General features: G+C 35.7%; 1 protein-coding gene across 13 annotated transcripts in view; it reads left to right on the forward strand.

Annotated features, from left to right (window-relative positions):
- The window catches only part of Bclaf3 (BCLAF1 and THRAP3 family member 3), a 60733-nt gene extending 35887 nt beyond the window's left edge, over positions 1-24846 (forward strand). For 5 of the 13 annotated variants that reach the window (XM_021732911.3, XM_078035043.1, XM_078035045.1 and 2 more), the window contains 5 exons: positions 5186-5383; positions 6906-7001; positions 11966-12001; positions 13156-13311; positions 23793-24846. In XM_021732911.3, coding sequence (XP_021588586.2) covers positions 5186-5383; positions 6906-7001; positions 11966-12001; positions 13156-13300 — 475 coding nt within the window. In that variant the 3' untranslated portion in view covers positions 13301-13311; positions 23793-24846. Of the gene's footprint in view, positions 1-5185; positions 5384-5691; positions 6011-6905; positions 7002-11965; positions 12002-13155; positions 13312-23027; positions 23056-23792 lie in introns of those variants that run through there. The other 8 variants (XM_021732910.3, XM_040267770.2, XM_040294804.2 and 5 more) reach the window with 8 other exon arrangements.
- Positions 24847-27232: the final 2386 nt, after the last annotated feature.

The raw sequence follows: 27232 nt of genomic DNA on the forward strand, positions 1-27232 counted from the left end.
GATTATTTAATTCCTACTGGATAGTTGGTATGGAATATAGAGCCATGAGGGTTTTTAAAAATCGAGATATTACGTACCATAAAATTCCCCATTAGAAGTAAACAATTCAGTAGTTTTTAGTATATTCACAGGGTTCTATAACTATCACCATTATTTAATTCCAAAACATTTTATCAGCTCAGAAGGAAACACTGTACCCCATTTCTCCTTCCCCCAACCGCTGGCAACCACTCTTCCACTTTCTAGCTCTACGGATTTGCTTATTCTTAACATTTCATATAAATGCATCATATTGTGTATGGCTTTTGTGACTGATTCTTTTGTGTAGCATAATGTTTTCAGTGTTGATCCAATGTTGTAGCATGAGGATGCTTTTTATGGCTGAATAATATTCCATTGTATTGATGTGCCATATGTTGTTTATCCATTCATCAGTTGATGGATATTTGGATTGTTTCCACTTTGGGGCTGTTGTGAATAATGGTGCTATGAACATTTTTGTGTAATTTGTTTTCATTTTTCTTTGGTTGATACCTACAAGTAGAATTGATTAATTAGGTGGTGACTCTATATTTAACTTTTTGAGGAACTTCCAGATAGTTTTCCAAATTGACTGTATCATTTTACATTCCACAGCAATTTCTCCACATCATTGCCAGTATGGATAAGATTGTTACTGTCTTTTTTTCAAAAATGATATAGAACCTCTTATATATAGAACCGTTTATCTCTTTGTCCTAATTCAATTTCCTTATTAAAATAAAAGACACTTCATCTTTATATCTTAGAAATTCAGTTTATAAAAATTGATCTCATTGTGTTTTTACATAATTCTTTTTAATCAAGTCAGTATATAGTTTCCATAGACATTCAGAAGAATGAAACATAATAAAATCATAAATCATAGGAGGAAGTGATTTCCCACCTGTGTGATTTTTCCTTAAAAAGTTGTATGCAGGTTCACTGGGCATTGTGGCACATATTTGTAATTCCAGAAACTTGGGAGGCTGAGGCAGGAGGATCATAAGTTTGAGACCAGCCTGGGAACTTAGTGAGACCCTGTCTCAAAAATTAAAAAAAAAAATTAAAGGGCTGGAACTGTAGCTCAGAGGTAGAGTGCTCCTGGGTTCAATCCTCTGTACCACAAAAAACATTGTATGCAGGCTCTGTGTCTATTTGCTCACCATTGTATCCCCATTGCCTTGAGCTAAGTTCATATTTGTTTAATGAATGAAGACTTTCCAAAGCAGCAGACAGGGCTGCTTAAATTAGAATGCCTATCTACCTGGATTCCTGTTCTCTGATACCTTAGGAATCTTCACCAGCAAACCTGATTCTCAGGGATTTCATCTAATTTCCAAAACCCTGATATTCTCCAATGTTCTCCCTTCTGGTCAGTCTCTACCCTGAAGTCTCCATAGCTTCTGATACACTATTTCTCCCTCTTCTTATCAGAGTTACTAAGTTCCTCACAATGTAATTAAGATGTGTTATATAAGTTTGGGCTATGTGTGCTTAAAAATAATGTCAGTGTACTTCAAAAGGACATCAAACTGTCAAGACTTCCTTTTTAGCTAGTCAGCTTATAGGAAAACATCAGTTTTTATTCTTGCTATTGTAATAATCTATACTAAACTAGAGTGAACTTTGTGCGAATCTTTTATTCATATGTTCAACAAATATTTCCTCTGTTCTACAGTTACTATTTAAGCACTAGGGATACAGTGATAAAAGTATACACAAAGCCCTTGCCTTTGTGGCATTTGGAATTTAATGGTGGAAGAAAGAAAATAAGCAAATAAATAACATGTTAGTGAAGTAATAGATGAAAAATAAGGCAGAAGAGGAAAATAGAAAAGAATGATGTGTGATATGATTTTAAAAATTTAGCTGGGGTAGTATTTGGCGGGGGTAGTATTTCAAGAGAGGAAACAGTAAATTCAAAGACCTTGAGGCAGGAATATGGTTGCTGTTGCTTAAGAACTAGAAAGGGAGCTGGTGAGTTATAAAATGAGAAAAGGAAGAGAAAGTCAAAGCGTGAAGGACTTTGAAGGACTGAAAAAGATGGAAGACTCTTTTTTACTCTTAGTAAAATTAGAAAACATTTAAGGTTTTAACCAGAGAAGAGATATAATTGCACTTAAATTTTAAAAGGATCACTGTTGTTTTTAGGTAGAGAATGGATTATACAAACTAGAGAAAAAAAGTTTCAAGTAAAAAAAATAAAAGATTGGAGGTAGGAAATCTGCATGACAAGGTGGCATAATAGATGGGACTCATCAAAGAACCAGGCTCCTTAGACCTTGCTCCTCCTCTAACCTTTGCACACATGTGCCTCGTGTCCCAAGGTGGTTGGTTGTGCTCTAGCCATCATGTCCTCATCCTAGTCTTTCCCTGAAATTTACACATGACACTTTTAACACTGTTGGCCTAAAAATTTAGTCCCATGTCCATGTCTAGTTGTAGGGAAGATGAGAAATAGATCTTTAATCTGGGTGTTCATTTGCCTGCTTAAGAATCAAAATTTATCAATGAATCGTTTTTCAGTTTTTTTATTGTGGCAAAATATAAATCTACCATTTTAATTGTTTTAAGTGTACAGTTAATTGGCATTAAGTATAACCATAGTGTTATGGAACCATCACTGTTATCCATTTATAGAACATTTTCATCTTTAGAAACAAACTCTGTACCATTAAACAGTAACTCCCCATTCCTTCCTCCCCTCCAGTCCTTGATAACTTTCTTTCTTACTATCTCTATAAATTTGCCTATTCTAGATAACTTCATACAAGTAGAATCATACAAATTGTCTTTTTTTGTCTGGCTTCTTAGTATCATGTATTCAAGGTTCATCCGTATTGTATCATGTCAAAATTTCCTTCCCTTTTCAGAAAATTCCATTGCTTTTTAAAGCTGAATAATATTCTGTTTGGATATACCACTTTTTGTTTATCTGTTCTTCTGTTTATGGACATTTGTGTTTCCACCTTTTGACTATTTTAAGTAGCGCTGTTAACCAGTATTGGTGTTGTCTTTTTTTTTATAGCCATCCTACTGGGTATAAAGTAGTATTTTATTGTGTTTTGATTATAGCCATCCTAGTGGGTATAAAGTAGTATTTCATTATGGTTTTAATTTGCATTTCCTCCATGACTAATGATGTTGAGCATCTTTTCATATATTTATTGGCCATTTGTATGTCTTACCTGAAGGAATTTCTGTTCAAATTCCTTGCCCATTTTTAAATCAGGTTATTGTCTTTTATTATTGAGGTATACGAGTTCTTTATCTATGCTAGATACTGCAGGTTGAGTGTCCCTTATCTGAAATGCTTACGCCAGAAGTGGTTCAGCTTTAGGATTTTTTTTTTATTTTGGAATATCGTCATAATGAAATATCTTGGTGATGGGACCCAGTCTAAACATGAAATATATTTATGTTTCCTATATGCCTTACACATATAGCCTTAAGTTAATCTATACAGTGTCTTTAATCACATGAGGTCAGATGTGGGGTTTTCCATTTGTGGTATCATGTTGGTGTTCAAAAAGTTTCAAATTTTGGAGCATTTCTGATTTGGGATTTTCAGATTAGGGATGCTCAACCTGTACTCCTTCTTCCAATATGTGCCTTGCAAAGAGTTTTTAAAAGCCCATTTCCTTATAGACATAGTCATATATGCTAATGATAATCATTTAGGAAAAAAATATAATTAAGTATAGAAATATAAGGCAGTTTTAATTTCACCAGTTAGAGATGACCACTGTTAATATTTAGCACATTTCCTATCATTTTTTTTCTCAGCATATATATATGTATTTAAAATAACCGAAATTATACTCAGTATATAATTTAGCACCCTACTATTTTGACTTACTCTCTTATCATGAGTATTTTAACAGGACATGGGGGTTTTTTTGTTTGTTTGTTTGTTTTGGGTTTTTTTGTTGTTGTTTTTGTTTTTTTTACATTTTAAAAGACTCTGAGTGTCTTCTTCTTGTCAGGTTTGGGGGTCAGAGCTGGGGCCACAAAATGAACCATCCACTTAACTACCTTCTCTGAAGGAATTGCAGCTTGTTCCATTAAACACACAGGTGCACCAGTAGTTACAAACATGAAGAGATAGGTGTTATCACCCCAAATACATTTTGTGCATGTGGCATTTTGTGGTACTTAGTTTACCAGAGAGGGGTTTAGGAAAGCCTTCCTTGGAAGAGGTACAAATGGAGCTAAATTTCATCTAAGTGGAAGGAAATGATCACAGAAGGAACTACAGGTGCAGAGGTGTGGAAACAGGAGAGATTGGAGTGTTCTGGGAACCACATAAAGTTAAATGTCCTGGAAGCTCAGTGTGTGTGTGTTGGGGAGACTAGAGTAAGGCAGATGGCAATGCAGCAAGGGCCAGAGCCTGGAGGACCTTGTAGGTCCTGATGAGGAGTATGGATTTCATCCTGATGTCAGTGGGGAATGTATGGAGGTACTGAAGTAGGGCTGAGGTTCTGGTTTACCATGGAGCAAGGCCTGCAGAAGATGTAGGAAGAGGATTCCCTAAGGGCTGTGGAAGTGAGGCATCCAGGATCAGAGGAAAAGCCCAAAGAAGGACCTCCCTCCATGATAGGGCTCCCTGGAAAAAGCACTTGGTGGCCTCAGGACCTCTCAATATCAAGAGAAGGAAGGCTTCCTTTTAATGCCCTGGCCTAGCAATATCCATGGCCCAGCAGTATCAGAGTGAGGTGACCCTGGGCCAGTCTCATACCTCACCTCTGATGAATAGGCCAAGTCATTAGTGCTTTTACAAAGGGGAGTCTGTCAGTAAGGACAGGGTGGGGGGCAGTGCCGCCAAATTCTAGAGCAGTGACAGTCTTTCCTCTGAAAACACACATTTCACATGAGTTATAGCCTCCAGGAAGCCTATCCTTGAACCTCAGATTGGGAACACTAATACAAGGAATATTGTTTCCCCCTCCTATTGATTACTGCCAACTTAACTAAATAATTTTTTTTAAATGAGGGTGTTAGCCCTAAAAACTAATGTTTGTAACTTTAGTAGTGAAAGATCATTGAGTTTTACTGTTGTGTTACTTTAATTGTCTCTAAAGGGACTTTTTAATTTTTTTTGTTTATTTGTTGGATAAAAGTAAACTAATAAAAGATTCTTGTTTTCTCTCTTTCATTTTATTAGGAATGATCAACGTTCCAGTTTTTCAAAGGTGAAGAATATTCATGCTGATGGATTCCAAAAACCTACACATTTTGTAAAATCAAATTTTAGAAAATTTATTCAGAAACCTTACATAGTAAGATTGGAGTTCCGGAATTTTCATTTTTTGTACATTCTCCTCAACTATATATTTTCAAAATGCCTACAACTGTGCATTAAGTATGTGTTAGAAGATTCATTTGAGGTTTACAGTTATTGTGACAAAAGAAATATTAATCTCTGGATTTATTATAATACTAAAGAATTTTGGGGGAACAATTTCATTAAAATATAATTTATATACTGTAAAATTCATTCATTTTAGGTGTAAAAGTTAGTGATTTTTTTTTAGTAAATTTGTGATGATGTATCACTATCACAACAATCTAGTTTTAGGATATTTTCACTACCCAATAAGAGCCTACATGCCTGTTAGTTACCCCCTGTTTTCACCCCAGCCAACCACTAATCTACTTTCTGTTTTAAAGATTTGCCTTTTTATAGGGCAGCTTACAGAATGTCAGCTGACTACCTTCCATAAGAAATGACTGGAAAGATGGAAGCCAGAATCTGAGTCTGTAACCTAATTTCAGAAGTAACATCCCATTACTGTATCATATTGTAATTGCAAGAAGCAAGTTACTAGGTCCTATCCACACTCAAAGGGAGGATCATTAGTGGGGATCATCAGGAGTCATGTCAGCAGCTGCCTGCAATCCTCCCTCTGATCAAATTCCACAGAAAATGGAGCATATAGAAGGTTGTAAGATTGTTGATTTTAGAAATAAGAAACTGTCTTGAGAATGGGCTCTACCTTTTTTTTTTCTTTTTTTTATTCCTATCAGAGGATTCAAGTTCTTTGTGTTTACAGATTTACTAATGTAGTTGTTTCTCTTATTTCTGGTACTTTCCAAGCCATGGCAGGAACATCACCTCAAATCAGTTATCTGAGTCAGCCAAACCTGCCTCCTGCAGTATTGGGGATTTGTGTTCTTAACGAGTAGGAATCCTTTAGCAACTCCTGATAGTAATAAGTTTATCTCCCTATTCTGGAGGCCTGTATAAATAAATGCTAGATTCATAGTCCATTTTTTAAAAGTCACCCGTTGCATTAAATAAGAGTAGGGATTTTTCTGGTTTTTTTTTTTTAATATTGATTTTTTAGTTGTAGTTGGACACAATACCTTTATTTTATTTATTTTTGCATGGTGCTGAGTTTCAAATCCAGGGCCTCTCACATGCTAGGCAAGTGCACTACCACTGAGCCACAACCTCAGCCCTTCTGTTTGTTTTTTGACACTCATCACAGGCATGGATGCAACTGGCCCCTCACCAACTATTGTGGGTCATATCAAAGAAGGAGAAATGTGTTCCCACAGCTAGGCTCCATGGTCCCAACTTTGGTTGCTTTTGTTTTGTGGTACTGGTGTTTGAACTCGGGGGTGCTCTACCACTGAGCAACATTCCTAGTCCTTTTTATTTTTTGAGACAGGGTCCCCTTAAGTTGCCAAGTCTAGCTTTGGACTTGCAATCCTCCTTCCTCAGCCTCCCAAATTGCTGGGATTACAGGTGGGAGCCACCACCCCTGGCTGCCTTGAGTTCTTAATCCTGTATATTTAAACATGTATCTTTTACATGGTGAAACTAGTTTTTAAAATCAGTCTTTAAGCATATTAACCCATACTAATACTTTTTCATGCAGAATTATGCTATGCGGAGAAAGGATATTGTTACTCAAAAACCATTTGGAGTTGAGGGAAACCATCAAAATACAAGAGGCTTTAAAAGACCTTTCAAGGTATTGAGTGTTGTTTTCTATTTAATTCTAGCTTTGGGCTTATGCTTTGAACATAATATTCTAAGTATAATTAAAAGCTATTTTGAGGTATTGTTTCAAATAGTAGCTATAAACTAGTGTTTCTGGTTTATATGCTCATTTCTAGTATTTACAGTTGACTACAATTAGTTTATTAATCACCCCTTCCTCAGGACTTGATTTTAATTTTTATTTAACCAGTGAAACCCTTTCTTCAAATATTACTTGAAAATACACATGCACAAGACAGATATAGGTGGAGTGACACAAGATGGGGAGACAGGCAAAGTCCCAGACTCTCCTATTAAGCCTATCCTTAAATCTCTAAGGTGTTAAGTACAGAGCTCTCATGCTTCTCCAGGAATCACCAATGGAAAAACCCTGCCCATAGATAGGCACACAACCATCAGTGAGGACTTCTGGTTCGTCAGAGAAAGATTCTGGTCCAGACAACTTTGTTAAAGTATATTTTATCACATTTTAATTATTTCTATAGCTAATATAAATGATAATTTTTAATTAGCCAACATGTTTGATTACCTAAAACACCTCATCCCCCAAACAAATGGAATAAAAGCAATAGTCCAGGTGTTGTATTTCTCTCCTTGCTCTCAAAAGCTGTGCTTTTAAAATCCATTTTGTCTAAATTTCTTGTTTATGACAGGTACTTTGTTCATATTTTTCATTCTGTGTTGTCTTCTCCCCCACACACAAAAAAAAGGAAGAAGGAAAGAATTAAAGCTTTTTTTTTTTTTTTTTTTTTGTGTGTGTGTGTGTGTGTGTGTGTGAAAGTCCCAAGCAGGCTTGATAAAGTGCTTAGCTGATTAGGGGCAAATTAGTATCGAGCAAAAAGGTGTAGTACCAACTATCCCAAAACCATAGACTTAGGAGGGTAGTTGAGTGATCTTCTGTAAATACTTGGCTTCTTGACAAAGTTTCTAGATGTTAAAAGCATTTTTTTCTACTAGGAATAGCATAATTTGTAGGCATTACATAGACTATATTTTTATCCAGTGCTTTATATAAAACATGAATGACGTTGGGTTTTCAATAATAGCTACAGCCATAGAGGTATAAACATGTTTTATACCATCTGTTAATCTCTTGAGTAATGAGGCATCAGATCAACTGAAATTGTGATGTCTGCATCACCTAGAGGCAGTGTAGATGGATTTGCAGATCTCAGTGCTTCTACATATTGCTCTTCTCATTACTCAGATCTAGTTGATTGTTGTATTTTTGTAAGATCATCACAAGACTTATTTCCTCTTACCCTTTTATTTAAGGGAAGATTCTTTAGCATTGTTAGATATTTTTTACAATTTATGCAATAATCTTTTCTCTTGACCAATCATTTAAAGTTTTGTAATGTTATGATTACTTAGAAGTTCATAATTTTTTCACAGTAATATAGTATATAGTGTGAGCAGATAATCTTTCCTAAAAAAATATTAGCCAGGCTAAGTGGCTCATGCCCATAATCCCAGCTACGCAGGAGGCTGAAGCAGGAGGACCACAAGTTTGAGGTCAGTCTGGGTAATTTAGCAAGGCCCTGACTCAGAATTAAAAAGGTCTGAGGATATAGCTCAATTGTATGGCACATCTGGGTTCAATCTCCAGTGCCACAAAAAAGAAAAAAAAATTGTTAAAATTTGCTTTCTGGGGCTGGGGATGTGGCTCAAGCGGTAGCACACTCGCCTGGCATGCGTGCGGCCCGGGTTCCATCCTCAGCACCACATACCAACAAAGATGTTGTGTCCGCCGAGAACTAAAAAATAAATATTAAAAATTATCTCTCTCTCTCTCTCCTCTCTCACGCTCTCTTTAAAAAAAAAAAATTCTCTCTCTCTCTCTTAAAAATAATTAATTAATTAAAAAAAATTGGGACTGGGGATGTGGCTCAAGCAGTAGCGCGCTTGCCTGGCATGCGTGCGGTCCGGGTTCGATCCTCAGCACCACATACAAACAAAGATGTTGTGTCCGCCGAAAACTAAAAAATAAATATTAAAATTCTTTCTCACTCTCTCTTTTAAAAAAAATTTACTTTCTACATGAATTAGACTAATTCAAAGGTATAGTAAGCAAAAATGGACCATGTAAATCTCAGGATTAGCTCTGATATATCAAGTTTGTGCATATAGTCAATGAAATTATAGTGTCTTATTATGATTCTCTTTCATCTGAAATTTCCTCTAACCTTAATAATTGGAAAATGAGCATATAATAAATAATTTTTGTGCTTCATCATGTATGATATCCCCATTTCTAAAAGAGTAAAATGAGGAATCTACTTAATTATTTTAATTACTCTGCTATAATACAACATCTATACATTTGTTTTACCAATAATTCCCATTATCTTTTACCTTTTGCTAAGTACTCTGAGGATAGAACTTAAATAAACTAAAATCCAAATTTTAAAAAGATTAAAATCCATTCCTAGTGACCAAGTCTTTGAAAATTATTATAGAACCTAAACATTCTACTTATTCTGTATACATGCCTAAATATTATTCAGGCCATAATTGTAAAGCTGTAATTCAGTATAACACATCATATGGCTTTCGCTAAAGAACAAGCTTGATCTTTTTAATGTTGAAAGTCTTATAACCAATGCTCCCCTTTCATAGCCTCACAAGTATCTGTCTCCCCTTTAGTTATTTTTTATTTTTTTTTTATATTTTGATACTGGAGTAGAGTGCTTGCCTTGCACATGTGAGGCCCTGGGTTCAATCGCCAGTACCACCAAAAGATATATACATATGTGATCTTTTTTTTTTTTTTAAGCACAGCAGCTCCAGCAATGGCAACTCACATGACTAAGCCCCAATATATTTTTTTTCCTGTCATTGCCTTAGTTGCTGCTTAATTTTATTGTCAGAGGATAGCGTTTAAAGAGTCTTTTCATTTAATGCAGTGATTATAGTATAGTGAACAATAGTATTGATTTCTTTAATGGCTCATGGTATGTTTAATCTTATATTTATTTAAGAGTTACTATTGGTTAGTGCTTCATGTTGAAGGAATCATCTCTTTGCTATCTATTTAGGAATATGCAGGCTTATTCAGACCTTAACTTTCTTTTTTTTTTTTTTAAAGGCATGTACAGGTTTATTTAGGAAGATAGATAAGGGAGAATTGTAGGCTGTCTAGACAGTGCGAAGCAGCCCTGACTTGGGCTGGGGGTCCATATTTATAGAAGGGCTATATCAGGGGCTGGACGGGAGGTGGATTCAGGATGGAGCTGCACAATTTTCTTGCCAGCTTTCCTGCACTTGTGGGTTTCCCTCATTTTTCAAGGGTGTGGGCCAAGGTTTGCAACTGTGTTTTCTGCATCTCAGTTGCTTGATTTCTTCATTTCAGTGGCTTAAGGGTGTTTGCCTTAAGATGCTGTTTCTCCTTATCCTAAATCCCTATCTCATTTTTACCCCCCAAAATTTTGATCCCTTAATCTTCCCAGCCTGAAGAAGCCATAGAAGATTGATCTTCACCCCTCACAGAGCTTAATTTTCTGCAAAGCAAACGTGCCCCTATTTGTTTTTTATAATTTTAGCTTGTTTTAAGCCTTAGTGGATTACCAATAGTAAACTCTTCCTCCAGGCATTACAAAAGAGGCCACTATTGACTGGGACCCTGGTCATGTTAATAGTTGAAATGTGACTCAGGGTGTTTTAAATTAAGAAAAAAAAGAAAGAATTTGATTTAAAGACAAAACTCTTTCTATTCAACTTTGTCATCAAATGTTTACATATAACTAGATTGTGTTTCCCTTTTATGTTTTTGTTTTGTTTTGAAATGGGGCCTTGCTGTGTTGAATCTCCAGCTCCTGGGCTCTAGTGATCCTCTTGCCCTAGCCTTTTGAATGGCTGGGATTTTCTTTTTTTTTTTTAACCAGGGATTGAACCAGGGGCACTTAACCACTGAGCCACATCCCCACCCCCACCACCCCGTGCCTTTTTAATTTTTTTTTGTTGTTGTTGTTGTAGATGGACATAATAATTTTATTTTCTTTCTTTATTTTTTATGTGGTGCTCAGGATCATATCCAGTGCCTTACACATGCCAGACAGGTGCGCTACTACTGAGCCACAACCCCAGCACCCCCCAGCCCCTTTTTATATTTTATTTTAGAGACAGGGTCTCACTGAGTTACCTAGAGCCTCACTAAGTGGCTGAGGCTGGCTTTCAACTTGCAATCCTCCTGCCTCAGCCTCCCAAGCCGCTGGGATCACAGGCATGCTCCACTGTGCCCAGCTGGGATTTCCTTTTTCCTGTGAACATTTGCTTGAGAAAATGAAAGCAAATTAGCAGAAAATAATACTAATAAATACTGATAAACACTAATCTTCTGAGTAGAGTTCTGATTTTACTTTAAAAATTGGGGAAATGAATTTGTATACAGTGCTGCTATTTTGAAGTTGAGAGTCTGCAACTTTTATTCTGACCTTTGTCTCTGCCCAATAAGTGAACACTGGTTGAATCCTTAACTCTTGAGTGGTAAGGAGAGATGGAAGAATATAACTTTCTGTTTGTGCCAGTAGAGCTGAATGCTGTTTTATGTTCTTCAAGTTTGGATAGCCCTTGTCTTATATATCCATAGACTCCTGTTGGCAAAATCAGTAAGACTAGCTGCCTGTCAAATACTCCACTAAATTGTCAATGCCTACAGAAAAAAGGGTGTGGTCTGTTTAGTCTTTCCATTGCATGAAGTATTAGGTATGGGTTTTGTTAAGTAAATTCAGAACAATGTTATAGTTAACTTTGCCTGAGAGAGCATGTTGGGTCACCAAAGTCTTAACTTTCTACAATATTTTCTCCTGACTCCCTGGAATTAGGCCTCCAAATATTCAGTTTGTGCTAAACTTGTTCTATTACATTTTAAAGTGTGCCTAGAGTTTTGCTTCATATGGCTTCACATTTATTCTTTAATTTAAACATTTTTTCCAGTGCTGGGGATCAAACTCAGGGCTTCATGCACAACAGGTAAGCACTCTACCACTGAGTTCCAACCCTGGGCCTACACATATATTTTTTTTCAGGAGAATTGTAGTTGGATAATTTGAGGGAGAAATCCTTTTTATAGTCAAGAGCTTACTTAATGCAGCCTCTTCCAGTGAGTTAGCAAGTAGTCAAGATTTTAAGACTTAGGCAGAGATAAACAGTGGGGCCACTTCTCCTTTCTGTTTTAGATTATTCTAGGAGGATGCTGGAAATGCAGGTGGCCACAAAGAGTACATGGTAGGGGGAGTAAGGAAAGGAGATTTAGAGAATTGTTTTGAAAGGTTTGGAGAGGACAGGTTGGTGAGTAACCAAACTCCCCTAGCACTAATTTATGATACTAATTCCTCTTTTACCATTTAGGAACATACAAACATTCATTGTCCTCTTATGTCTATTATAATACCAGACAGTATGCAAAGCTAGGAATCACTCTTTACAACCCATATTTGATATAATGAGGTTTTTTTGTGTGATAAAGAAAGATGGGTTTGAAGGTTTCAATAGGAATAAAGTTAAAAGTTTTTGATTCTTATATATTGATTCTTAATGTCTTTACCCCCCTCACTGGTATTTGATATAGTCACTGTGAATCAGAATAATTTTAGCTCTTTGAAGGTTTTGGAAAATTGTATTTTTTTTTTTGCATGATGAAGTTCAAGAATTCATTTCAAATTTCTTATTCTTTTTTTTTTTTGGTGTGTGTGTGTATGGCACTGGGCATTGAACCCGGGGTGCTCTACCACAAAACTGCATCTCTAGCCCTTCTCATTTTTTAAATTTTGAAACAGGGGTCTCACAGAGTTGCCAAGGCTGTCTTGGACCTTGTGATCCTCCTGCCTCAGCCTCCTGAATCTCTAGGATTACAGGCATGCACCACCATGCCCAGTCATTTCAAAATCTTTTATGTAACAGTTTTAAAAATTGTTTTTATGTAAAACAAAGAATTTTTTCAAGAAAATATTGTATAAAATAAACTAGTAAGCTAGTTTGAGGGAAATGTACTTGACTATCATAAACCCCTTCCTTCTACTATCTATAATGCCTAGAATCAAGGGCAGCTCTAAATACCAGACATTTAACTACCTGTAGACTTGGGAACTATAGTTTTAATGCTTAATTATTTTTTCCCTTTGCAGAGCAACTTTAGAGGTGGTAGACTCCATCCCCCATATAAATCAGACCTGGTACAGAAGAGCTTATACATTCAGGCTAAATATCAGCGTTTGCGGTTTGCTGGTCCAAGGGGATTTATCACTAATAAATTCAGAGACAGATTACTGAGGAAAAAAAAGGTTAGTTGGATGATGATCATTTAAAAATGTTGAGTGACTTTTGAACTCCTGAATCATCTATGTTCATTAGAAAAATGAGATTTTTTTCATTTAGTTTTGATTAAAGAATCAACCTAGATTTCTAAGATGTGATTACATGATAGTTGAATAAAAACCTCAAGGAGTAATGCTAATAGAGTTGTGAGACTGTTTAACCTTAAAATGCTTTTAGCTATTATACTTGAAATATTTTGAACATGCCAACTGTTTGAACTTTTCACTTTAGGATTTCTGTTGTATAGTTAATCTTTGAAATGGTAATTTCAGTAAAGGCTTTTAATTGATATATTTTAGTCTTGTATAATGTAAGTGATATGAATGCCAAAAAATATTGAGCAGACTGTATACAAAGGTATATAATTTCAAAATGTACTAATTCGTATTTTTACCCCCACTTATATATTTTTTTAAATTGTGGTAAAATATGTATATTGTAAAAGTTTCCATTTTAATGATTTTTAATATGCAATTCAGTGGCATTAATTACATTCACAGTGCTATACAACCATTACCACTACATGCTCTTTTTCAAAATGTGTTTTTAATTGACAAGTACAAATTATATGTATTTGTGGTGTACAACACAATGTTTGTGTGTGTGTGTGTGTGTGTGTGTGTGTGTATATATATATATATCATATATACATACATGATTAACTTCCACACACACATATCCACACACATTGTGGCATGTCAAATTATAGGTATATGATATATTGTTATTATCTGTAGTCATGTGCAATAGATCTATCTCTCCCCCTCCACACACTCTGCTATTTGGAGGCAGTGTCTTGCTAAGTTGTTGGGGTTAGTCTCAAACTTTTGATCTTTCTGCCTCATCCTTCTGTGTGGCTGGAATTATAGGCTTGCACCACTGCGCCTGGCTACAATAGATCTCTTAAACTTACTCCTTCTAATTAAAATTTTGTGTGCTTTGACCAATATTTCCCTAACCTCCCACCACTCTCCCCCCAGCCCCTGGTAACTACCATTCTACTCTCTACTTCTAGGAGTTGAACTTTTTTATATTTCATATAAAGATTAACTCATATATTTGCTTTTCTGTGCCTGGCTTATTTCACATAACATAATGTCCTTCAGGTTCATCCACATTTTAAGTATAATATATTTTATTTATCCATTCATCATTGATGGAAATTAAGGTTGATCCCATCATGCTAACTTTTTTAATGTAGTGCTGAGAATCAAACCCAGTGCCTCATGCATGAGGGGCAAGTACTCAACCACTGAGCTACAACCCAGCCCCCCCATCATGCTACCTTAACTCTAATAAAAAGCTTCTTTACTTGGTAATTTGAATTGCATATTCTTAGCTGCAGATTGATTTTATTTAAATTAACCATGTTAGTATTTGAAAATGTAGCATAAATATATATAAGATTAACTTCCACATAATTATATTTTAAATGGGAACAATAGTATTAAATCAGTCAAGAGAGGCATGCTTGTCAATCTTTTTGATTCATTTTTATTCGTAATTTTAGGCCATTGTCTTCTGAGAAATGTATATATTTCTAGCTTTGCTATCAAATAGCCCAACTGCAGTATTTTGTTTTGGGTTTTTTTGTTTTGTTTTGTTTAGTTTGGTACTGGGGATTGAACTCAGGGGCATTCAACCCCTGAACCACACCCCAGCCCTTTTATGTATTTTATTAGAGACAGGGTCTCACTGAGTTGCTTAGCACCTCCGTTTTGCTGAGGCTGGCTTTGAACTTTCCATCCTTCTATCTCATCCTCCCTAGCCACTGGGATTACAGGCATGCACACCATGCCTGACCCCTTTACACTGAGCTTGCTTAAATTATTTTAGTAAAAGTTAAATTTTCAAAAGATGGACCAGTAGATTGATAATTGATTGTTTTTTAGGTTTTAGAATTAAATAGAATATCTTACATAACCTCTCCCACCCTCCAATTTTAGTTGAGTACCTTAAATGAGGTTTCTAATTTTACCATATATGTCACGATTTTAAGAAACTACCTATTTTTTTAAAAAGCATGAATGATATTGGAGTCATTTCTTCTGTCAGGCTGTGCCAGGGCTTGGATAGAGATGCTGCTTTTCTTCTTGCCCTGTGGGGCAGGTTTCTTTGGCGCAGATCTTCCTAGACATTTGTTTCCAGTCACAGGTGGCAGCCTGGCTATTCTGAGGAAAGCTAGTTATTGCTTTTCACTTGAGGGGTAAGGTTGAGTCAGGTCTTCTCCTTAATTGCCAGAATGGGTTTCTAGTGCATGTTGTGTGTTTCTCTTCTATTCACTCTGTGCTGAACTTTGAGTTTTAGCTTAACTCCATTTATACCTCTATGTAGGTAATTTAGGGCTCCTAAATGTTTACTCGGCCGTGCTTTAGCCTGTAGTTTCTATGTTCCTTGGACTTGCTTCAGTTCATCTTCCTTTCTTTGCCTCATTTTGCCCGGTTCCTGCTGACTATCACATTCTTTCAGGCTACATTGCCTACCAGTCCCACTTCACAATAAATCAAAATTAGACTACAGGCCATCATCATAGGACAGAGGAATTTGTGTCCTAAAGGGAGCCACAACCTTTAGGCTTAGGCTGTTTATATCATCATAGTTAAAATCCAATATGGGTCATAGCCCTGCCTTCCTGTTGCCTTTCACTGACATCCGACTACTTTGTAAGTGGTCCCAACATGCTGGATTTTTAAAGATCAGGCTCTCCTACAATTCTAGTGTCTAATACTCTTTTTCTTAGGGCTACTTTTCTGGATCCTACTTCACATATCCTTGTAGTACAGCTTACTTTGACCTGGGCTTTTCCAGTCTGTCAGTGCCTGCAAGCAAGCCATAACCATGCTTTTTATAGATTTGTATTTGAACAAAACCCAGCTCTATGAGCACAGCACTAAATTGGGTACCCTACTATTAGTACCCTACTTAACAGTTGGGCTCTGCTTTTCTAACCTTTAGGAAAGGAAATGCAGCTGCTCCATTTCTGCCAAGGTCTGAGCTAGGGTATTTAAAGCTAACTTGGTCTTTAAGCTGTCCCAGTAGTGTTGTGCTACTCTGAAAACCCATTCCATGTAGATAAACTGATGGCTTAGACCTACCAGTGCATTTTACCCCGTGCCCTAAAGAAGGGGACAAAGGCCTGAAATCATTGGTGTTCTCTAATGTTTACTTCCCTTTTTTCCTTAAAACTAGGGACACTTTTGCTCAAATAGGAATACTATTTGTGAGGTAGCATTTATATCACTTTTTTGTGGTGTTAATGATCAAAACCAGGGCCTCATTCATGCTAAGCAAGCATTCTACCACTGGGCTACATCCCCCAGCTCACATTTACATCACTTTTTATCCCAAGCTTTAGCATCACAGGGAACTTTGAAGGTCCTACCCTAGAGAGACTTCTTGGTCTGGGTAGCATCTCTAGACACTTAGGCTTTTTGCCATGTTGAGTTCATTTTTTTGGCAGTTATTACACTGCCACCTAGATTAATTAAGGATGCATGATTAAGTAATTGAGATACCCTAAAATTAGATATAAAGCTACTCATTTACACATGTCTCAAAGTCCACTAGGAATATTTAGATTATTCTTATCTGGACGCCTCACCCTCCCACCATATTGGAATGCCTAGGCCCATCATTCATGGCTGGAACATCTTGCATTCCTTATCCATAGTACAGTTTGTTTCTGTGCCATCAGACAGTGTTTTTCCTGTGTGCAACAAAGAATAGCCTTGGGGAAAGGTGGGGGTGGATCCTAAACATCCTCCTCTTCTAATATGTCCTCCTCTTCTTCCACTTCCCATATGGTGGTAGTTTCCCTAAAGCAGCATTGGCTCCCCAGACGCCTACAAAGTAGTATGATTCCCAAGCAGAAGAATTCCTTATTCATCACACACTTGTCATATTAATCCCATTTGGCAACCTGAATCCCCTTTACTGGGTTTCTTTTTTCTTGTATTCTGTTCTTAGATTGGAAGATGGAAGTTGTCTATTACTTCCTGAAATAAGGCTTGTCTTTTATCCACTAGTGTTCAGAAGTGCCCTCATTAAATATCTTCTGCTTACCCCAGAAAGGCTTTTTAGAAACTCTTGAGGATCTGATTATGCATCAGAACAGGACAAATAACCTAGTCAGAATTCATGAGGCACCTCTGGGAATGTTGCCTCCGAAAAACTCTGAGTAATTGTGCATTTGGTTAGGAAGGCACAGAGTGCCTAAGCACCATAGATTATCCAGAAAACCTCATAGATTATGCCTGTAAGCTAAGTGCCTACCAGATCTCTGCCCATGGAAAAGAAGGAAAGAAAGGAGAGGGCATGAAGACAACGTAGAAAGGAAGTTAGAGACTGGAATTTGTGGTTTGGGGAGTTGAAAGAAATTGTGGAAGTCCTGGAGTACAAAGATATGATGGGAACCAAGATCAGACCAGTCCACAAGGATTTATTGTATAGCTGCCAATGTCTGAGCTGAAGTGTGCCAGGTGCAGAGTAAGTGTAAGGATATCATTGCATTTGAGCATTTGTGATCTAGAGCCTCTGGTTTCACTACCTACCCCTCTGACCTCCCTGTCTTACTTGGTGATTTCTCTTTCTCCAAACATTCTTTTTATTTTTTTTTTTTTTTTAGAATTTAATATTTATTTTTTAGTATTTGGCGGACACAACATCTTTGTTTGTATGTGGTGCTGAGGATCGAACCCGGGCCGCACGCATGCCAGGCAAGCACGCTACTGCTTGAGCCACATCCCCAGCCCCCAAACATTCTTTTTAAATGTAAGCATTTCCTGGTGTGATATTTGTTATTCTCCTTCCTAAATCCTCCCATATGCCTTGATTACCCTTACCTCTTCCCAAGATTTCACTGTCACTTTTGTTAATGTCTTCCATCCTGACTGCTTCCCAGACCTCCAGATGTTCAGCTGCCTCCCAGATACCATCACATACATATCCTAAAAACACCTCAGATTTAATATGTTCAAAATCACGCTTGTATTGAAACATGCTGCAGCATGGATGACCCTTAAAAATATGCTAAATGACAGAACCTGAAGCCAAACACAAAAGGACACCTTATTGTATGGTTCCGTTCTTATGAAATGTCTAGGACAGGCAAACCCATAGAGACAGAAAGTAGAGTAGTTATTGCCAGGGATCAAGGGATTAGGAGAAAAACTGGGGGTAGGGTATGAGGTTTCTTTTTAGAGAAAAATATTTTAAAACTGTGGTCGTTGGTTGCACAATTCTGTGAATGTACTAAAAAGCCATTGAATTGTACACTTTAAAGAGCTGAATTGTATAGTATGTGAATTATATCTCAGTAAAGCTGCTAAAAATAATATCTTAAACTCTCCTCCTCAGACCACTCACTTCCCCTTCTGGTCCATAGCTCTTGCAGCTACCCAAGTCAACCTAGATATTCGTCCTGCTAATCATTTGTGCCAGTTCTCCTTCCAGCTTTAATGTTCCAAGTCTTCTTATTTCTGTCACTCATTCGTAACTCCATTCAATTCATTTGTTTTAATGGCTGCATATTATTCCGCTGTATGAATGTATTGTTTATTTAAGTGCTTTTCAAACCTTTTTGTTCACATTCTCTAAAATTTTATAAAATTATCTACTTTCTTAAACATTTTTAGGTTATCTGTTATTTTTTCAATCATGAGTTGTTGTAAAGGATATAATTTCTTTCATATTATAAACACTGACAGTCTTAAATAAAACTGTTACATCATTCTTTTAAATCGCTTCAGTGGAACCTGCATACCACAGAAATTTGATAACTAGCATCATCCATTTAAAAAATATATATGAATAAGTTCTTTTACCACTAAGAAATTTTATCTCATTCTTTTTTTGCCTTAAATTTAGATTTCATTCTACTTCCTCCATAGAATTTATTTCTTGATCACCAAATTTAATTTGGCACATAATGTTATTAGATTTCTGTGACTATTAGGTATTAAATATTTTCTCTGGATTGAGTTAATGTTATAGTTAAAAATACCATAAATATATTACAAGTTTTGTTCAGTGTTGATTAAACAAAAAAAGTTTTACTGGAAATACATTTCTTTTTTCGACTAGTTCATGTACTTATAAATATTACTTATTGCTAGTAGAATAATACAGTGTTCAAGTATCTATTCTAATTCTATTTTTTCTTTTTATAGATGTAAGTGCTGAGAAACCTTGTTTATATGATTATATAGATGGGAGTGAAAAGACTACTATATATAGCAATGCCACTCGGTTCTTTGGACTCACTCTGAATTATAGGCCAAAAAATCACTTAGTGATCTATCACCAAAAAGTATTTTGAGTGTTCTATCACCAACAGCTTGAGTTTGTCCTCCTTCAGTTTTTGTTAAGCAAAGTTAAAAGAATTGAAAACCATGTGACTTAGAGTACAAAAAAATGCTATTTATTAGTAGTTGTTAGGTTCATTCACTTTCTTGACATATCTTGAGGTTTGTCAGGTAATATAAAATAGTAGATTCAGGGCTGGGGTTGTGGCTCAGTGGTACAGCGCTTGCCTTGCATGCATGAGGCACTGGATTCGATCCTCAGCACCACATAAAAATAAATGAATAAAATAAAGATATTGTATCCATCTACAACTAAAAAAAAATTTTAAATAATAGATTCAGGATGAGAAGAAGATGTATCTTTCAAGTATAAGGTAGAAGGCAGGGAACCAGACTTAATTATGCAGGCAGGATAATTTTGGAAAGTGAACACTGGGAATTCAAGGGTCAGGAAATTAATTCCTTCAAACTATTTGTATTCACATACTCCTTGAAATGTCTTCATCTACTTCTAAGGGTATGTGTGCCCCAGTTCAGGGATCCCTGACTTGCTTAACCAAGCCTCTGTTGATAACTTAAGTGTAGCTTACAGGTTTTCAGTAATACTGCTTAAGGGCATTGACATTTTGGTACCTTGTCATATTGCCCCTTTTACTTATTTATACTCTTACCAGCAGTACATGAAAGGATCTACTTACCTACGTCCTAGCCAGCACTACACATTCTGTCTTTATTATCAGGTATCAACTTAATAGCAGAAAGTAATCATATTGTTTGCCTTTCTTTGATTATTAATGGTGTGCACATCTTTTTTATATGTCCATTGGCCATTTGTATTTCTTCCCTCAATTTTCCTATTTCTATACTTTACCAGTGTTTCTATTAGGAAATGGTGATTTTTCTTATTGATTTATAAAAGCTTGTGATCTACTGAAGCTATTTACTATCATTTTGCTTGTGTTTATGTCTGTTAGCTCTTTATGCTGGTTTTTGCATCATAGAACTTTTAGATGGTCATGGATTTGTCAAGTTTGTCCCATATGGTTTCTTTTTTTCATTATTAGTTCTTTTTAGATACACATGATAATAGAGTGTATTTTGACATATTATACATACATGAAGTACAACTTATTTCTAATTAGGATCTCAATCTCATGGCTATACATGATGTGGAATTTCACTGTGCTATATTCATATATAAACATAGAGAAGTTGTGTCCAATTCATTCCACTGTCTTCCTTTTCCTATCCCCCTCTCTTCCCTTCATTCCCCTTTGTCTAATCCAGTGAACTTCTATTCTTTCCCATATGGTTTCTAGATTTTACATCGGGCTCATAAAAATTATTTTCTGTTTCCTTTAGGTAGTATTATGGTTAATTTTTAATGCAGAAATATTTAATCCATTTAGAATTTATTGATATTATAAAATGTGAAGTTGCATCTGTTTTTTCCTCACTGAATTTAGTCAGTTTTTCTAACCCTATTTATTGTAGAATTTGTCTTTTCCCTACTGATTGAAAAATGCTACTTTTGCTATATTCTAGATTCTTACATATTCCTGGCCTCTTTTTTGGAAGCTTTGAAGCTGTCTTACATCCTTGCCTTCTGCAATTTGCCTGTTCAGTCTCTTTACTACTAGCACACTTATTGTCCTGGAACATAGATTGTATCATATTCTCTTACAGAAACTCTTTCCAAGTGTTCTATTGACTACAAAAAAAAAAGAGACCAAACTTGTTAGCTAGGTCTAGTCCTAACCACATTTCCCCATGGCCCTCTGCTTTTTATAGCATAGCATGTGTTTTTCTGTATTTGTACCTTTGTTCCTACAGTTCTCTTGGCTAGAAATAGCTATCTGATCCCTATTCTTTTTTGTAACCAAGCTGTACTTTCCTTTTAAGGCCCAGTATAAAGCCTTACCAAAGCCCCCTCTTTAACTTTTGTTTCATTTGATTTCTAATTATTATGGTTTACCTTCCTACTTCCACAAATATAGTATCAACTTCTTAGAGTTGAAGGGGTCTCATTAGTCTTTCCTCTTCTTCTGTTGCCTTTCATCTGATCAGTCTTTAGAAAACGCTTGTTGAATGGAATTGAATTTTATTATATATACACACACTCATATAAAGTCTGGAGGAAATCAGGTGCAGATTTTAAAAAGAGTCCTCTCCCAGTGGAATCATACAGGACTTGCTTAATTACCCCAGCAACAAGTTGTTACAACATATGTGAAATGTTGCCAGCCTGGAAAGCTCTCTAGATTCAGTACCCAGGGCTTTTGCTGGGTGCTGATCATTTAAGCACCTGCTTCAGGTACACACACTAGCCTCCCAGAAGGAAAGTGGGTATTCAAGAGAAACCATATTATTTACACAAATAATTTTAGCATGCACCAGTTAATGGAAGGAATGAACACTCCTGAAATTTAAGTTCTCACATGCCCGTCAAGGGCCAGCCTTACAAGCAGGACTTTCCAAGGATAGTAGTCAGGCCTGCTGTGTTTAACTCTTTCTGTATACTATATTTTTGAGGGCTTAATTTCACAGATGGTAGATGACTAACAGGAGAAAAGGATCAGTATAATAGGAATAGTCAGGGCATGTAAGTACTATTATTTGATACTGTCTTCATAGAGGAGGTAGGTTATAAGATAAGGCATGGAGAAGAGCTGGACATAGAAAGAGCTAATACCATATTTGGCAGTAGGTTGTAGGATTAAAGTAAAATGGTATTGTATAAATTAGAGCCTCCAAAGCTGTGTATATTCAGGATTTGATGTGTTAATAGTAGGACATATTCCTAGACTGAGAAGGAGAAGGATGTTCATTCACTTGGTTAGCAGTTGATAGGTTTCTGTGAAAGAAAGATGAGATGCAGAAGGACCAGCAGAGGAACATTTGCAGTGACCCAGGTGTCAATTTATGAAGACCTAGCTGAGAGGGAGCTCATATATCTAGTTCAGCATTCTATTTTCAAATCATTGGAAGTGCAGGGGATTAACTTGAGAGACAGTGTGAAAGAAGCTATGTCCAGGGTGAATGCAGTTCAAAACAATTGCACATTTTTATGAAAAAAAATTTTCAGTTGAATTTTCTTTTGAATTATTGTAGTTACAATTTCCTTTTAAAGTTATTAGTAGATAACATTTTATTTAAAGATAAATTTATGATTTTTATATTGTACAAGTAAGAATATGATCAAGCCTACCTCTATTTAAAGGAATGATGTTGAACAAAATATATTTGCATGTATTTTGAACATTTCATTAACCAAAATAGAAGAATAAGAATTTTCTATCAACACTGTTTTTGTTTGGAATTGAACATTTCCATACTAATACAAATGCCAATAAATAAATCAACTTTTAAATTTCTTTCAGTTTTAATATTGTAAGATCCTAGTAAAAGGTAAGGATACATGTATTAATAAATTTTTATTCTTTAATGTCCCTGAAAAACATGTCATTCTACCATTTTTGTTTTTATTACTTGCATGGTCTTATGTCAAGTTTGTAGTTGGTAATTTAATATTGTGTATAGTATCACAGTATGGAATCCACATTCATTACCCTTTAATCATAGTCTTACTGTTCTTGTGAATCCTTTTCCCATATTTATTGAAACCTTATGAATTTACATTGTAGGTAACCACCTGAAAGCAAGAAAGCTTTTTCCCCTTTAATAGCTTTCTCTGCAGTGATCAGTCATTAGAAAAGCCCATATAATTGTAGAATTAGAAATATCATATAATGGGAAGGACAAAATAGTAGTTTGAAGTTGTACTTGTGTCACATCAGGCTCTGTATTGGAGAGACAAAGGTTTAAGTGTCTCAAGTTTATGCCAGGGATGCCCTCCCTCCCCAAAACTCACCCAACTAGCAGAATGCTGTTTTCATCAGTTTACTAATATCAGTGTTATCTAGTGTCATGTTTTTTGTCGTACTGACTTATCATTTGATATCTGCTTTGATGTGTTCTCTTATTTGTGTGTTTGGGGTTCTACATAACTTTTGTGGGGATCTCAAGGTGCAAATAGTACTATATAAGTTAAACTGTCAAAAATTGAGATGCGAACTCTAGCTCAGATATTATAACTGATTGTTTCTTATTTTGAAGTCTCTATTTCTCTTGTTTTCTCTTGGTAGGAATATACAAACATTGCTACAGAAACCTAATCTGGAATTGTTACAAATGGAAGCAACCCTTCAGGAGGATATTTGGGAACATCTGTTTTTGTCCGGAATTAGAATTGGCACTAAGGGCACTAATACTGTAACTTTCTTGATAAAATAACTTTATTTTTCAGTAGTGGAATGCTGCAACTTTTTTACACTTAAAATTGCTTTTAAATTACAGTATTCAGTTTAAAAGTTGTATTAACTACCGTTTCTTTTGCAAAAAGTCTCAATAGAAATACTTGAAGGGCATTATTTGTTGATGCATTTTTCTCTAAGCATGGTTTCGAGAGAACTTAACCAAGTTATATCCAGATATTTATATGTTGAAAGCTTTGTTTATGTAAAACAAAAGTATCTGAATTGTATAGTGTCTGTACATGAAAGAACTTTAACAGTGGCCTTACAGTAGCTAATTTTATACTGGGTTTTTCTTTTTCTGATGACATTTTGGCTTATAACTTGAAGTTTTCTTAAGTTTCTGATGATTAAGGCCTATATAATTCATACATTTCATATTATGATATCAGAAGGCTAGAGAAAAGGTGCTTCAAATTTTCCATCAGGTAGTTGTGAGTGCACTGAATTTTTAGTAATTTGTTCATTCAGTTGTTTCCACAACTATTTGCTCTTTTCCAATTTCAAAATGCTATTGTGGAAAATGTAAAGATTTTGTAATCTATATTCCATCTTATTTTTCCCTCAGGGCAAGCTTGTGCATATCATATTTTTAAAGGCTTTTAAAAATGTGACAGACAAAATCTCATATTTGAAAATTGTACTTTACTACTACAGCATTACATGTTTTGCAAGCACATCTTATAGAGTGTTTATTTTCAGTTCAGTTGATATGTATAGTGTGCCTACTATATGTAAGATAGAATCGATGGGATTTTAAGTGAAATTTTTAGGTCCCAGTACCTGATTTCTTTATGTTTTCTATGTTCTGCTTAACAATACATATACATTCCCAACTAAATTTTTGTGAAATGTTTATTTGTAATAAAGTAAAATATTGTTGCTCTTTCTGCTTGAAGAAGTTACTCGACAATTTGTGTGAATGTTATTTTAATTTTCATTGAGACTTACAGCCTTGGGTAGGACCTGTTGATCTTTAATGTTGCTCAGCACTTGTGAAGACAGTGCTGAGCAACATTAAATCAAAATATGAAGGTTGGTAAGAACTTGGTATTTCATAACAGGATTATAAAAAATCTTACTACAAACATTTAGGTCTTTGCATATCTTGAAAAGATGGGACAGTCTTTGCTTTACATGAGTCATCTGTTAAAGGGATAGGGCAAGAGCACTTGATTCATTGCTAACTGGATAATAAATTTAGGCAGATGGCCTTCTCTATAGGTCAGGTTTTAAAAAAATATTTAACATTCTGCTTATGGTAAAAAAAAAGAAGGGAATGCAAATAGTATGACAACTTTGTATTGTATGAGTACTTATAAAATCTGTCAAAATTAAAAAATATATATTTTTAGTTGTAGTTGGACACAATACCTTTATTTTATTTATTTATTTTTATGTGGTGCTGAAGATCAAACCCGAGGCTGCATATGTGCTACACGAGTAGTCTACTGCTGAGCCACAACCCCAGGCCACCGCACCCCTCCCTTCAAATTTTAAAATAATTTATTTCAGGGGCTAGGATTGTGGCTCAGTGGTAGAGCACTTGCCTAGCATGTATGAGGCACTGGATTTGATCCCCAGCACCACATAAAAAAATAAATAAAGATATTGTGTCCATCTACAACTAAAAAAAATATATATTAAAAAAAGAATTGATTTCATTTGTTCCCATATCTAGAGGACAGTTATGGGCTTTGAATGAATATTTAATTATTTGGTTGATAACTATTTCATAGATAGTGTGCTTAAATTAAGGCAATGAAGAAGACACATGGACCCTGCCCTTATAGTACAGACAGTCTAATAGGGAAAATGGACATTAGATATAGAAATGAAACTTGTTAAACAACATCAGTTCTATAGCCCTATTTTTATTTATTGTAGCAAGGGTAAGATGGTTGATTTAATTTACTCATTCCACAACTGATTCGCTATTTAGGCCTATTTGAATATACTTTTGTCACTGTCTCAAAATGCAAAGCATGTTAACTACAAAATACCTATTCAAAAAACATTGCATGGGGCTGGGGATGTGGCTCAAGCGGTAGCGTGCTCGACTGGCTTGCGTGCGGCCCAGGTTCAATCCTTAGCACCACATACAAACAAAGATGTTGTGTCCACTAAAAAACTAAAAATAAATGTTAAAAAAATTGCATGTATAAGATATAAAGCCTAAATAGGAAAACTTGCTTTATAATTTAGTGTATAAAATAAGAACAAGGAGGATGTGGTTGTGGCTCAGTGGTAGAGTGCTTATTGCTCACGTGTGAGGCACTGGGTTCAGTCCTCAGTACCATATTAAAAAAAATAGAATAAAAGTATTGTGTCCGTCTACAACAAAAAAAAATTACCAAAAAAAAGAACAAGGGACCATATTAATCTTATTCACCATAATGTCACCAGTGTCCAACATCCTACTTGACACTTAGCAGGAACTCACTAAATGGAAATGTTAATTGAATGCTGAATGAGTAGTTAGTAGGATATGTTTATTAGGATCTTCATATATAATTTTCATATGGAAGTTAAATAGGTTGTCTGTAGCTTTGGGGATGGGGATTGTACTCGGGAGCACTCGACCCCTGAGCCACATCCCCAACCCTGTTTTGTACTTTATTTAGAGAGAGGGTCTCACTGAGTTGCTTAGCACCTCGATTTTGCTAAAGCTGGCTTTGAACTTGCAATCCTCCTGTCTCGGCCTCCTGAACTACTGGGATTACAGGCATGCGCCACCATGCCCAGCAGCATTTTTAATTGACTAGAAAGAATCTGAATTCTTGAATGAATAAGATTTGAGAAGTTTTTTGAAGCATCCTATACCATTACTAACTCCACTTCCCCCCTGCATTCTAGGCCCTTCACTGGCACTAAGAACACAGTAAGACACAATCCCTGCTCTGAGGAATCTCACAAACTATCCAGGAAGAGATTGACAAAGAATTGGAACATAATAGTGTTAAATATTATAATAGACATAAATGCAAAAGATTGAAACTTTGACATTCCTAGTTGAGCATCCCCTCTTTGAAATTCTTCACTAAACTTAGAAGGTACTATTCTGTTGGTGATTTTGCCGGTTATAAAAATTGACCTATTGAAAGAAACTGGGTACATGGAATCTTTGTATATTATTTCTCATAGTTGCATGTGAATCTATGGTTATCTCAATACACGATTAAATTTTAAAACTACTCATGGTTCTATCACAGAGAAGATTATCATGCATATTTTGGAGGATACATTTTCTTTGGGAAAAAAAACTATATTTA

This window comes from Ictidomys tridecemlineatus, chromosome X (assembly GCF_052094955.1).
Source record: "Ictidomys tridecemlineatus isolate mIctTri1 chromosome X, mIctTri1.hap1, whole genome shotgun sequence".
NCBI lineage: Eukaryota > Metazoa > Chordata > Mammalia > Rodentia > Sciuridae > Ictidomys > Ictidomys tridecemlineatus.